Source organism: Amphiura filiformis, chromosome 14, assembly GCF_039555335.1.
Source record: "Amphiura filiformis chromosome 14, Afil_fr2py, whole genome shotgun sequence".
In the NCBI taxonomy this organism is placed as follows: domain Eukaryota; kingdom Metazoa; phylum Echinodermata; class Ophiuroidea; order Amphilepidida; family Amphiuridae; genus Amphiura; species Amphiura filiformis.
This window is the reverse complement of record NC_092641.1, coordinates 41,879,817-41,893,802: the sequence shown is the minus strand read 5'-3', so window position 1 is coordinate 41,893,802 and position 13,986 is coordinate 41,879,817. Positions and strand designations below refer to the sequence as shown.

Genomic DNA, 13,986 nt, shown 5'->3' with positions numbered 1-13,986 from the left:
GCTGTGTGAAGTTCCGCCAATAATCATGATAATAATACATGCATTGTAGGTGCTGGTATAAAATGTTTTAGTAGCAAAAAAGGGCATAATTGTCGGTTTTTAAAATGTGTACAAAGAATATGAAAAAAAAATTGTAATTGGTTAAGTTTTTTTAATGTGTTTTGTTTTTACCAGGACTCCTACACTCTTAAAATTAACCTACAAATGAATAGAATCTATTCAAATTTGACAAATATAACTATTCCGAAGAGGACACAACAGAATCTTGTCAAAATGACAAGTCCAAATTTCAGCTAGCCTAAACATCAAGCACTCATGGCCGAGTGGTTAAGGCACAGGTCTTATAAACCTGAGGTTCTGGGTTTGATTCCCGGGTGTGATCACTTTTTCTTTTCCCATGTTATCCGATTCATTCAAATATTTGAATAGATTGGCCTTGCCATTTTGACAAACATTTTATACCCTTTAATTACTTTTATATAATTCAACATTTAAACGTTTGTTAAATATTTGCTGGGAAGTGACCTCAAATTTTAAAAAAATACATCAAACAAAAACATCGCACAACATTTACAACAACATGACACTAGTATGACTAGGGGCTGGCATTTTCTTCAGAAGGGGAGTCCCAAATTTACAAAAGGTTGGTGACAATAAAATTGACCCCCCCCCCTATTTCGGCAACCAAAAATTTTATGACCCCTCCCCCACCACTGATACACCTTACCCCCTAAACAGGCTAAAATTGTATTGAAATGAGTCTTTTTGAATAAAATAAACAAATTATCTGTGGTCATCTTGTGACTCCCTACATTTTGGTCCTCAAATATTTTATGACCCCCCATTTTCTTTCCAAAAATTTATGACCCCCCCAGTATATTTGGGACCCACCCCTTCCTAAGAAAATGCTAGCCCCCTAAAGGCCAAAGTCACTTCTAAGGCTGAAACAGGGTTTTCCCCTTCACAATCCCTTGATTCATTTGAAATGGCATGATTTTTAACTTAATATTAAAACTGGGCCTATATATTAAAGCAATAATAAGTTATTTGCATATTGAGAATAAATTCCTATTTGAATGTTAGTGTTCATTGATAACTACTGATAACATTGTCCCGCTTTCATTTCGAGTCAAACAAATGAGATAAGAATGAAGAAAATTGCTATTTCATTTCAGCGCCTACAATGCATGTATTAGCTCGCTGTTTATAGCATAAGGATAAGATTTTGAATACTGTGATTTGAAAAGAAGTTAGTTCAATGGAAATACCCTAGTATTTGGGGGCAAGATCCCGGTTAAAGGGATTATTCTTACAGGCTGCAAGCTTTATGGGATTTTTTTTTAATTTCAGGAAAGCTTTATTTTGAAAAACTATATCTGAAGAGCTTGTTTCCAAACCATGTTAAGTCCACAACCACATGTTTCTCATTTACCTGTGTGATACAATCACAATTATAGTTTCGGAATTAAATCTAATTACATCACAAACATCACAATTACTTTGACAAGTTTGACATTAACAACAATGATTTGTGCCATCAACAAGCTGTTATTTACCACAACAATGCTGCTTAACAATATGTAGACTATAATTGTTCTCATTTGGAAACCAAAGGCCTCACACAGTATTGTTACTTTGCATCCACTGTTTGTTTTGTAATGGTGCATCCAACTGAAATTCATATATCTATAGCATCACAACCCATTGCAATATCGCACAGGTAAAAATGTGTTTGTGGACTTAAGGGATGGGGTATGAACCTTTGGACAGTAGTTATTGTGGGACATGAGAGCACATCAGACATATCGAATTGCATTCTGAATACGAAGAATGTCCTGATGATATCAAATAATTTTGATTCTTTGAAATTCGCAATGTAATACACATTTTATGGCAAATGATTAAAAATTGATATTTTTGATATTTAACAGTACTCGAAGTAAACTTTATAAATCTAATAATATGTACTTTTAAGTACACCTACATACACTTTAAAAAGTGTATGTAGGTGGGATGAAAAGCTGACGATCAATTGAAAATTTTGACCTTTCGTATTGAAGGTATGGATTTTTTTCCCAAAACACCAAAAAAAAATTAGGTCTTTTAGGGAAAAAATCTATATCTTAAATATGAAAGGTCAAAATTTTCAAAAGTTATTTGATATCAAAAAGACATTCTTCGTATTCAGAATGCAATTCGATATGTCTGATGTGCTCTCATGTCCCACAAAAAATACTGTCGAAACGCTCATTCCACATCCCTTAACATGATTTGAAAAATCCTCCATTATAGACTTAGCTCCTACTGATAGTGCATCTAATTTCCATTTTTGCATTAGTATAATTATACTTCTCCATTGCTAGTGATTTCATTAAAGAACTGCACAGGATAATCTCTAAGTAGCGCCTATGTGTACATCATGCAGGTCATGAATTAATTTTTTTTTAAGTCTTTGAAAAGGGACTTAAAGTCTTTGAATTCATTGTGGTCTTGACACTAGGAACCAGGGTTAGCGGTGACCTGCGGAGGCCAGGGGTCCAAATTGGCAAATAAAGGGGTCCAGGCATCTAATTCTACACAGATGCACAAAATTAAGGGGTCCAAATCACGGGGACCTGCCAAATCAAGGAGTCCTGGACCCCAAGACCCCTTAAAACGCTACCCCTGCTAGGAACCCTCTGTAGCTCTGTTTCAACATGGGTGAAGCAGCTCTAAAACACTTCTCACAGGTCAAAGGTCAGGGAATAATTCCTTACTATGGTCATAGAAAGTCATGAAATGTCGGTGGCCAGAAAGTGTATGCGAACCCTGTAGTTCAAGATCATAATTGTGTAACATAATTCAACGGAATTCTTCCAGAGACAAAGTTGGTACCGGGTATGCTCCCCATCGCAATTTGGCAGCCTGAGAAACTCAAAACAAAATAGTTCAGTAGGCCTATATGAAGAGCTTTGTTGAAGAGCTTTGTTTCAAAACCCCTTACACCCACTTGAGCAATTTTGAGAACACATCAACAAATCACTGACAACAAATGCAGTTTGGTTGGATCCTCATCCTACCCAAGCATCCCGCCAAAAGCTGGTTTTGTTGCAAACCCTCTTATATCAGTGATCAGTGGGAAAAGGTTTTTTTTTAGTGTTGGTGGGGACTAGTTGTTGTTTTTTGCTCATGTTAGTGGGTTAGCCTAAGTTGTTTTTTTAACTTCCAACCCCCCCCCCCCTTGAAGTCTAAGTCGGATCCTGAGCTATCCTGACTCCATGTACATTTTAATTTCATCGCGCGATGTTTGAACAGCATTTGGGGTCTGCCTCTCCTTTTAAGGTCATTCTACCGACCTTGATTTTCCAGCAGCGAATCACAAGTGTGCACGGCTACGATGCGAAAAAGTTGCCAACTCCATCGCGGACCCTGGCTCAGATTACAGTTTTATAGCATCGCAGTTTTATAGCATTTAGAGTCAATAACGGGCTTCATGGTGCGACCCCTAGTGACTCCCAAGCCATACCATCTTGAAATATTTGCCCCCTGGGGGTTCACTCCCATTGTGGCCTGTACACCATCCGCGATAATGAAAACGCGTAAAAAGGGTAGTTTTTCGTGGGTAGGCACGATACGCGCGTATCGCGTTTTATTCAAAAACATGAAAAATTGGAAAAAAGGGTAGCAAAATTGCAATTGCTAAATAAGAGGAAATGAAATTTAGGGTATGAAATTTGATGTTAGGAATGAAATCCCTGTTTAGGGTGTCGTTTTAGCCAAGGGTTAAATCCTTGTTTAGGGTGCTTTTCAAAAGTTGATTATCGCGGATGGTGTACAGGCCACAATGGGAGTGACCCCCGGGATTTGCCCCCCCCCCCTCACCGCGGCCCCCCCTGTTTGTAGGCCTACATGCCAATTTTTTGGTTCCCATTGCAGATATGTGTGGCAAAAATTACTTAGTACCTATTTAATTACCCCCTGACAAAAATTGTCTGCCCCTCGGCCCCCTAATACCCCCCGTTCGTAATTTTGGCACAGTCCATATTTTGATACTGATCCCTAGGGCCTAGAAGCCTCCTATATGACACCTGCAACTAGCCTAAATGATTAATTATAGCTAATTATTTATTATTATTATAATTATTATAGCGTATTTAGCAAATAAAATAAACGGCGATATCTGAGATAGCTATGTCAGCATATTTATGATTAGTGTACAGGCAGGCATGGCAGCCTTTGCCTTTGCGTGAGCGAAAAAATTTATGGGGAAGTCCCCGCTATGGAAATTTTACGGAAGCTTGTGAAAGACATAGATTCAGATAATAAATTTGATAAAATGACGATTTTACCGAATACATAGCTACACGCATCCGCCAAAAGTGAGGAGAGGTTCTGACAAATTTAATTCACCACTTTGCCTAAATAACCTTAGGCCTGTCCATCCAGCTGAATTTTCAATTGCTTAACATTACCCTCCGCATTTCGCATGTCTTGTGTAGTTTTCCGTCCTGACGTGCATCACAATCCTGGGTCATCGTTGGTTCATAGTTCATTTTTATTAATAAACCTGCTTTTATTTGCTCATAAATGACTGCGTACATGATTCCATTGCATAGTACGATTCCAGATTTCTAGTGCAAGCAAGTGACCGTCTCGGAATAACTTGTGGTCTACTGTACAGTTCTCAAGGTAAGTTGGCTTTTGTTTGTGTCTGGTTGTATGGAGATGTTTGACCCCCCCCCGTGCAAGCTTTTCAATTCCCTCAAAATTGCAATTTTCATGTGTTACTTGTATAAATTCCCTTTATAAGGGAAAGTGTCTGGCATATTTTACAAACTAGAAAATTGATCGTGCCGTTTTTGTTATCGTAATTATTAAGCCCCATACCATTATCTTTGGATATCTACAACCTTGATTCTACATTTACCTTAATGTAAGCGATCACGAAATTAATGTAAATTTATGAAATACACACATTTTAGGGGCCTAGGCCTATAGCCTATAGGCCTATATATGTTTTGATATCGGGGGGGGCGGGTGCCCGTTTAGGGGTGGTGCAATAATTATGTGTACCCCTGGGGGTGAATTCTCAAAATGGTCTGCCAAAAACGCTTGCCCCCTTTGGCCATGCCAAAAATCTTTGCCCCCCCCCTTTCGACGTGCCAAAAATCTTTGCCCCCCCTTTCGACGTGCCAAAAACCTTTGCCCCCCTTTGACGTGCCAAAAATCTTTGCCCCCCCTTACACACGCAAGATTTTGGGGAACCCAAATTTAAAACCTGAAATTGTCTTATCATAAAATGCGAGCGCAGCGAGCAGGAAATTTTGCATATTTGAATGTGTTCCTAACGTTTTCCTACGCCTTTCTAGGGCGTAATATAGAAACGGTACCCAAAATATCTGTGCCAAAAATTGCTTGCCCCCCTTTCGACCTGCCAAAAATCGCTTGACCCCCTTTGACCTGCCAAAAATGCTTGCTCCCCCACCCCTTCTGGCCTGCAAAAAATCTTTGCCCCCTATAATTCACCCCCCTGGGGTACACATAATTATTGCACCACCCTTAATAAGGGCTGTATACCCCAGTAGGCCTAAACACAAAACAATTAACGTTTTTAACAGGTTTTAGGTATTTGGTTTTGGTAATAATGTTTTAATAACATTAATTGTTGGGTTATGGTTATATAAGGTCAAGAAAACGTTTTAAAACGTTTAGCATGAAAACACACTACAAAAATGTTTTCAAAGTGTTATTGAAAAATATTTTTTGCAAACATTATTTGCCAAAAATTTTGTCAACACTTAAATAACATGCTAGAATATTTGAAGTAAGTTATCAAAAACGTTTGTGAATATTATATAAACGTTTTGTACCCTTTATATACCCTTTGTATAACTCGACATTTAAACGTTTTCTGGCAACCTAACCTTTTGTGAAAGATGTCGAAAATATTTGTGTTTGCTGTGTACACTTCTACATATGGATACGATGTATGCATTTCAGGACATATCGGGCTGTGACATTTTTACCTTTAGAGGTAACTTTTACCGATAGCTTTTTGGTACTGCGATGGGCAGCCATGTATCACCAATTATAGGCCTACAGCTAACATATCCATGGAAGCTCTGGAACAACAGGTGATTCCTACCGGCGTCCCTAGATTGAAGTTATGGCTGCGTTAAGTGGATGACATTTTGGAAGTTATAAACAACGATAGCGTCCAGCAGCGTACTGACCATATCAACCAAGTTGATAAATCCATAAAGATTAGATTACCTTTGAACAATAATCTCAAGGCAGCTCATGGATACCTTGATTGTGAAAAAAGAAGACGGCGCCGTCAGGGCTTTGGTGTACCGCGTACCGTAAGCCAAAACATGCCAAAAACAATATATCAACTATCAGTCTCATCATACGCAATAACAGGAACGACTTGTTGTGACAGAAGAGGCGAGAACAAAGTAGGAGACGTAAAGAAAGTCCAAGAAGCCTTTTGAACATATTAAAATAATAAAATATATTTCGTAGTTATATAGCGCCTTTGTCCATGCGGGTAAACAGTGGCGTGTCCGTGGGAGGAGGCTTTGGGTGCTGAAGCCCCCCGCACTTGGTTAAAAATCATGTAAAATCAGCCGTTTTTTGGCGATTTTAGCTATTAAGCCCCCGACTCTGAAAGGCCCTCTGAGCCCCCCGCAGGGAAAAGATCCTGGGCACGCCGTTGGGTATCATGATTGGATCTTTAAAAAGGGTCAAGACCAGATACAAAGTGTCAAGCCGGTGAAAGGGAACAACAGGACTAATGATAACACCAAGAGTAAAGACATGGTTGTGCTTCCGAATATGAAAGTGTGTCACAGAAAGCATATCAAGAGCTAGGACGAATTATAGCATCTCTACTGCGATGAAACCGCACTACACACTCAGAAAACAGGTTGTACGCCCGAAAGACAAACGCGATCCACATAACACCACGGATGCAGTGTACAAGATTCCCTACACGAACTGCAATTTGTCCTACAGGAGAAACGGGAAGAAAGTTTGGCACATGAAGAGCACAGAAATGAGGTGGAGAAAGTTAGTAGAACAGTGAGGATTAGAGCGGGCAGAAAGGAATCTAACAATAACCCACAAGTCAGCCATAACAGATCATGTCATCAACAAGAATCTTGTCATTGGAATGGGGAGGCTGAGGTGATTAGCAGCTATTAGCACGGAGCAAAATAAAGTCTGCACAAAAAGTAACTCAGCTGTTATAAATACGCCTATAGATTCAGAACTAATAATTGTTTTCACAATATTTCAGCATAGAGAGAAGCATGATTTATTTACACGCATTTTGATACCCAATTCGTCAAATGTCGTTCAATATTAACAACACAGTAGTGCTTTTACAGAAAAATACCCGAATTTAAAAGTTGCAGTTTACAGCGATCAATGGTTATAATGCCAGCACTGTAAACACGTAAATCCCGCCATTATCTTCGCGCTTACTTCAAATCAATACAAATAAAAAAAACCCTTTAAAAGGGTTAAGCAGCGTCAAAGGAAATCTTTGAAATTTTGGAATCTGTGATGAATTTTTTTGTAAGGGGGTGGGGGGGGGGGTAGATGTTTTACTGTTGTATTTTATTACTTTTAAACAATTTTGGAACTCAACATGTCCGATGTTTAGGATCTTAATACTGTCATATGATTATTCTTTGTGTTTATGTGTTAACTTCAAGTTCATGTTTGCTTTGGTGTTTAGGTGTATTTACACTTAGTGTGAATTGGACAGGCCTAAATAAACACTTTTCAGTGTTAAAAAGTGTTACAAAAACTCTAAACACTTTGATAAAGTGTATGCTCAACGAAATGTTTGGCATTTAATAGGTTTGTGTTTTATGCACACTGTTTGAAGTGGAAGCAAAGGAGTTAAGCTATATACTGTGAGAACACTTTGGAGTAAAGCACTTGAACACAGAAATTGTACTTCGTGTAAGTTTATTTGGTGGAAAAATATAACGTTCAGATGTACATATAATTATAAAAAATATTAGTTACTGGCAAAAGTAAGGCTCTGTTGAAAGATTACATGAAAACTGGTTTGGCAGATGAGTTGTACAGTTTGTACTGGTAAATGTGGACATTATAAACGTATTTAAAGTTAGATGTGGAGAAGTACATTTATTACAAAGAACGCATATTATACATAAGTTAAAAGTTAAACTAATCTAAGTTATAAGCATTAAGTTACAATAATGATTTTGGTGTAAAATGTTAAAATGTTAAAGACCATGCTAATCGATAACCAAGGAGTTCAGGTTTGTTTACAAGTACATTGAATGAAGATTGAATGCTATAATCGCCCCTTGCCAATCGATAAACCAAGTTTTATAGTTTTTTGGACTCGTTACCAGTCTCCGCGCGTATCGTAGCGTAGCGTATCGTAGCGTAGCGTAGCGCGCTAGCGTAGCGTATCGGCTACCATGACTATGCGTTATAAAAGACATACCATTATATTTTTAGGGAAACATAAAATTGTAATCTGGCAAATCAAGAGTGTTCCTAAATTACACACAAAAGACACCATTATAATTGGTAAGGCCCTGTCAAGTTTCACTAAGTTTTCATCTGGTTTCACTAAGGGCACTGCAGTCACTTTATAAAATGGCGTGTCGTTTGTTTTTAATCAGAGTATAGTGCAAATTCACGACTGAATAATATAATATAACCCCTTCCAAATCTGGTGGTCTCACCTTAGTTAACCTCTACTTACACTGTCAATACATACTACAAACCGGCCAACCCTTGCACAGACTGTTAAAAAGACAAACTATGCTTATTCTCTTTCTCAGTCATGTACTGCCATGCAAATCAAACTCATAACAAAATACAGCATGTGCATGCGCCTAACCTGTAATATTCTAGGCTCATTTGAGCTCAATTATCGTAATGTATTTTGAATGGTGTATCAACGAAAGTTGAGGAATATCACCTAATCGTATGCAAGCCATTTCAGTGAAATTAAATAAATAGGGAAGCATCGCCTGCGGGCGCTGCTTCAATAACTGCAACTTTTAAATTGAGGATATTTTCTTTCAAAACACTGCTGTATTGTCAATATTGAATAAAATTGGACAAATGGGATATCAAAATGCGCGTAAATAAACCATCCTTCTTTTTATGTTGAAATATTGTGTAAACAATTATTAGTTCTGAATCTATAGGCGTATATATAACAGCTGAGTTACTTTTTGTGCAGACTTTAGATACTCGCTATATAAAAAAAGGCTATAGAAATAAGAAAGCGGATGGGTACCACCATGAACTGAGACGAAGGACAGCACCAGATACCAATTCTCTCACATTTGTGGCGAGGTTCTGAAACAGGGATCAAGAGAATCCCTTGAATACAAACTAATTGGCAACTCTAAGATCAGCGCTAGAACTATTTCTATTGTCAGTTACCAAGAAGTCACGCATGAAGCCAATTCAAGTCAAGTAATGATAAAGGCAACATCTGTTGCTGAAATGTACACAAGTAAGGGCCAATTTCTGAATCGGATACTAAGAACCACGTCTGCCGAGTTTACAATAACGATCCTGGTGAATCTGTTTATTATTATTATTATTATTATTATTATTATTATTATTATTATTATTATTATTATAATTATTATCCTTATTATAAATATTATTATTATAGATTAATCATGGCTGCATCATTGGTTACCCAATCTTGTGACCTGACCAAGTGCAGTAAATGCCATCAACTTCTTAAGTCTCCAATGACTCTTCCATGCTTGCACAGCTACTGCGAAAGCTGCTTAGAAGGACACGCCACCGACTCATTACCCAACAGCAAAGCGAAATGTGTTGAATGTGGAGAAGAATTCGACATACCACCAGGTGGCTTGAAAGAATGGCAACCACTGGCGATTGTTCATCGGTTAACTGAGCAGAAGGCTATGCAGATGCAATTGATGTCAGAAGAAACCATTCCTTGCACTGCTTGTGCTGGCGTCGGTGAGGAAGGTATAGTTTTTAGTTTTCAGATAGACATGACAAGCATAGTTACAGACTGGAAAATTGTACACCATTATTATAAATAAAATAAATAAATAAATGTCGGTGATTTAACGTGCGCTACACCTGAGTACCAGCACACTTCAACAATTATTCCGCTACCATTAGGATATATCAGAATCATTTCCGCTTCCACCGGTCTTTAGACTGCAAGTTTTCTAATACACATAACTAATAATTATGCCTGGTACTATCGCATGAATTACCAATCTGGTCTCAAATTAAAGACCTAACTAAAGGGGTTAAATCACATTGAGTGAATTTCGGGATAAATGACAAAGAAGGTTGTCATGGCCATGTAGTTGGAATTCAAGGAGGCGGGGGTTGTCTTTACAATTTCAATGCACTGCAACATAATTTCAAGACTCATTTTCATGATTTTGTGACTTAACCCCTTTTAGATCTGAGGTCTTCAATAGTTTGTCAATATATGTCGACAAATGAATGCTTGGTTTTCAACCAAATTTGACCAATTTTAATAGCAATTTGACCACTGTTAAACCCTTTTGTGTCGCATTTTGTGGACCTACATTTATGAAATTACACTTAAAAGATTCGGAATCAGCACCCCAATGTTAAACAAGACCACCTCTTACCAAAACCTTCTAAAATCTAAAAATCTGTATTAGAAGTTTGGTTCCTGTATAACAAATCAGTAAAATAATGTATCCATATTTAATTGTTGGTAATAATATTGATTGATCTTTGACCAAATATCTGTATCGGGCCAAAATGGTAACGGTTTGAATTTCTGTGCAATAAACAATAAAATATGTATTTTTTTTTTTTTGCCTTTAGAAAATAAGAACGGTTAATCAATACATTTAACGAAATGTACTACTCGGAATACTAGAACAATGTAACAGTCAATGCTTAGAGTAAATAAAAACAAATACTAATATCAGAATTTTCCGTTTTACATATTTTACACAGAAGAGCAAGGCGTCAAGTCTGACCTACCAACCGCCGTGGCTCGATGTACAGAATGTGACGACTACTTGTGTAAGCGTTGTGTTACTATGCACAAAATACTACGAGTCCTGAAAAACCACCCTATTGTTACTCTTGATGAGCTTCGCGAGGGGAAATTCCCGGAAGCCACTGCTATTGAGCAGAAAATGTGCGTGAAACACAAAGGTGAAGCTCTGCTTTTCTATTGTGAAACATGCGATGTTCCCATCTGTCGTCAGTGCGTCGTAATTACACATCGTCATCCAGAACATAAGCAAGCTGAGTTGGAACAGGTCGTCAAGGAGAAGAAGGAACAGCTTCAACAGATGCAAGAGAGCTGCGGGAAGAATGACGAAGAAATCAGTAAAGCTTTGCAGGAAATCCGTAAGATCAGACGTGATTTTGATCTAGCTGTTTCAGAAGCTAGGATCCAGATCAAAGATACCGTCAATAAATTGAAGTCTTCTTATTTGAAGCGTCTGGATGAGGCACGGAAGGCTACCGAAGAGGAGTTAAACATCATAGAGAGGAAGGTCTAGAAACCATCAAGAGCGCAGATAACCAGCTGACCTCCATCATATCCCGGATATCAACCGCAAAGGCAGTTACCAAATTACTGAAAGAAAGTGGATCTGAGTTTGAGGTCGCTTCTGATTACGGATCCCTGAAAACGGTTGTAGATGATGTTGTTGGAGTCGAGCCTGCGTCGATTATTCACACTGGGAAGAATTTGACTGATGTCAAATTTGAGGAAAACACAGTCCAGAATTCCGACAAGATAGCCATCGGCCGAGTTTGGTCGCGCAGTACACGCCGTACACGTGAGCTGAAAAATAAGACGCCTGTGTTGAAGATGGAATTCGGAAATGTTGGAAACGAGAAATTCTCCCTTCCACTTGATGTCGCCGTAACACCAACTAGAGATATCGCAGTAACGGATTTCAGGGCAGCGAAAGTCAAGATTTTTGATACCAACGGCGCATTTAAATCTGCATTCAACGTCAATGTAGGTGTCGACGCAGGGAGAGCGTCCAACCCATGGTGCATCCAAGTTAGCCCCGACCATTTGTTCTACGTTACCGATGACTCATCACCATATGTGAAAATATTTGACTTCCAAGGGACTTACAAACGGCACTTCCACACGGTATCCCCTGATAATGTTGCTTACAACACGCACGGATCAAGCAATCTACGTGGTTTAGCCATCAACTCAAAGTATGAGGTTCTTGCAGGAAATATCACCCACAATTTCATAAGTTGCCATTCGCTGGACGGATCGCATCTGTCGAGTATCAAGGTGACGATTGCGCCACATTTCCTCGCAGCCACATCAAAAGGAAACATCCTTGTCAGTCCTCATTCATCTGGTGAAGTTCATATCATAGACGAAGCAGGAAAGGTTCTATCAAAGCTTCAACCACCAATTGGCGTTTCATCTTGGAATCCTTCCGGTATTGTTATAAGCAAAGGCTTCAGCGTTGACGGCGACGAAGACGAGGTGTTTGTCGCTGATCAAGCCAACGGGCGCGCCGTCTATCGCTATTCTGCTTCTGGGAAATACATCGATTGCGTGACGAAAGGTTTTTCAAACTATATATACAGCATAGCGCTGTCTGCAGATGAGAAGTTACTTTTTGTGGCGAACGCAGCATCAGTGAAATGTTTTGAGATTTAAATTCAACTTGACGTGCTAAAAATACTTCGGGCGCCTTGAAACTGCACGTAAAGTTTACAAAATAGATTTTGATATCTTTGGGTTTTCATACCAGACTCCTAGGGTTAATCTATAAAATCTTAAATAACTTCATCACGAATTGCTTTGAAATTTCATGACCGTTATAGTTTACTTAAACCTGTTAGATATACGTGATCTTTACCACCTTTTCCCGTATGAACAATATTTTTTTTAAATATTATGCTTTTGTTTGTTTATGATTCTGGATGGTTGAAATGGTAAAATTCAACTGTTATATTAACAAATACTTTTAACTTTGACGGTGAACCTAAAATTCAACATTGGCTGCCAAAATACCAGTACATTATATCATAATATGTAAATTAAATCACTGGATTGCAACTTCTTTCACCAATTTGGATTTCAGTTTATCGAAATGAAGAAAGTTATCAAAACAAGAATTCAATCTACGATATGCAGCTTTGAGTTAATCATAAACCAAATGACTTGAACAATAATCATCAGATAAAATTTCGCATGCTTTTCTGGTCATTTTAGGAGAATGTATGTTTTGTGTAAGATGTAAGGAAAATGCGTTTCAATTCTTATTTTGCTAATTACAATAGATTAAATTTGATGAATTAAACTAAACTCTAAAATGGCAATCGAAATGATAATACAAATATTGTTGTTACTATAATATAACTAATTAGATATTGGTAATCATTTTAGACCAGGCCCGTAACCGGGGAGGTTGGGGCGGGCACGAATGCCCAAAAAGTCTCATTTCCGAGCTTAGCGAGGGGAATAAATAGTGGTTTTGATGCCCTTTTGGTCAAAAAAGGCCAAATTTAAAATCCGCCCCTAGTCCAAAGAGGTCCAAAATTTGAAAAAGTCCACCTTTTCAAAATCAGCCCCCCCCCCCCCAAAAAAAATCCTGGTTACGGGCCTGTTTTAGTTTACTGAGACTGACAAATGTTGCATCCAAAATATAAGAGTTGAATGTAATGATTGTTTAAACATTATTAAAAAGGTTAACAAGGAGACGTGTCAATATCACTTAGTACAATGTTGGTAAAATAATCATAATTCTGTTGTAAAATAATGTATCAATCATTTTCAATAAAATTTTGTGCAGTGTTTTGTAAGCACATAGTAAATATTTCGTTGGGAATGTTTTCAATCAGCCTTTATGCGATCAGAAAGCCAATTTATAATTGAATATATGAATACAAAACCCACCCAAGTCCATACGTTGGCTAAATTGAGTTAAGCATGGGAAATTGTTGCTATACATAGGCCTGTCATATGTA

At 38.1% G+C, this 13,986-nt stretch overlaps 1 protein-coding gene across 1 annotated transcript; it reads left to right on the top strand.

Annotated features, from left to right (window-relative positions):
• Positions 1 to 4,565: 4,565 nt before the first annotated feature.
• LOC140170109 (E3 ubiquitin-protein ligase TRIM56-like) lies at positions 4,566 to 13,597 on the top strand. The gene is made up of 3 exons (XM_072193438.1): positions 4,566 to 4,668; positions 9,665 to 9,993; positions 10,978 to 13,597. The coding sequence occupies exons 2-3, from the start codon at positions 9,672 to 9,674 to the stop codon at positions 11,532 to 11,534; spliced, it is 879 nt and encodes a 292-aa protein (XP_072049539.1). The 5' UTR covers positions 4,566 to 4,668; positions 9,665 to 9,671; the 3' UTR covers positions 11,535 to 13,597.
• Positions 13,598 to 13,986: the final 389 nt, after the last annotated feature.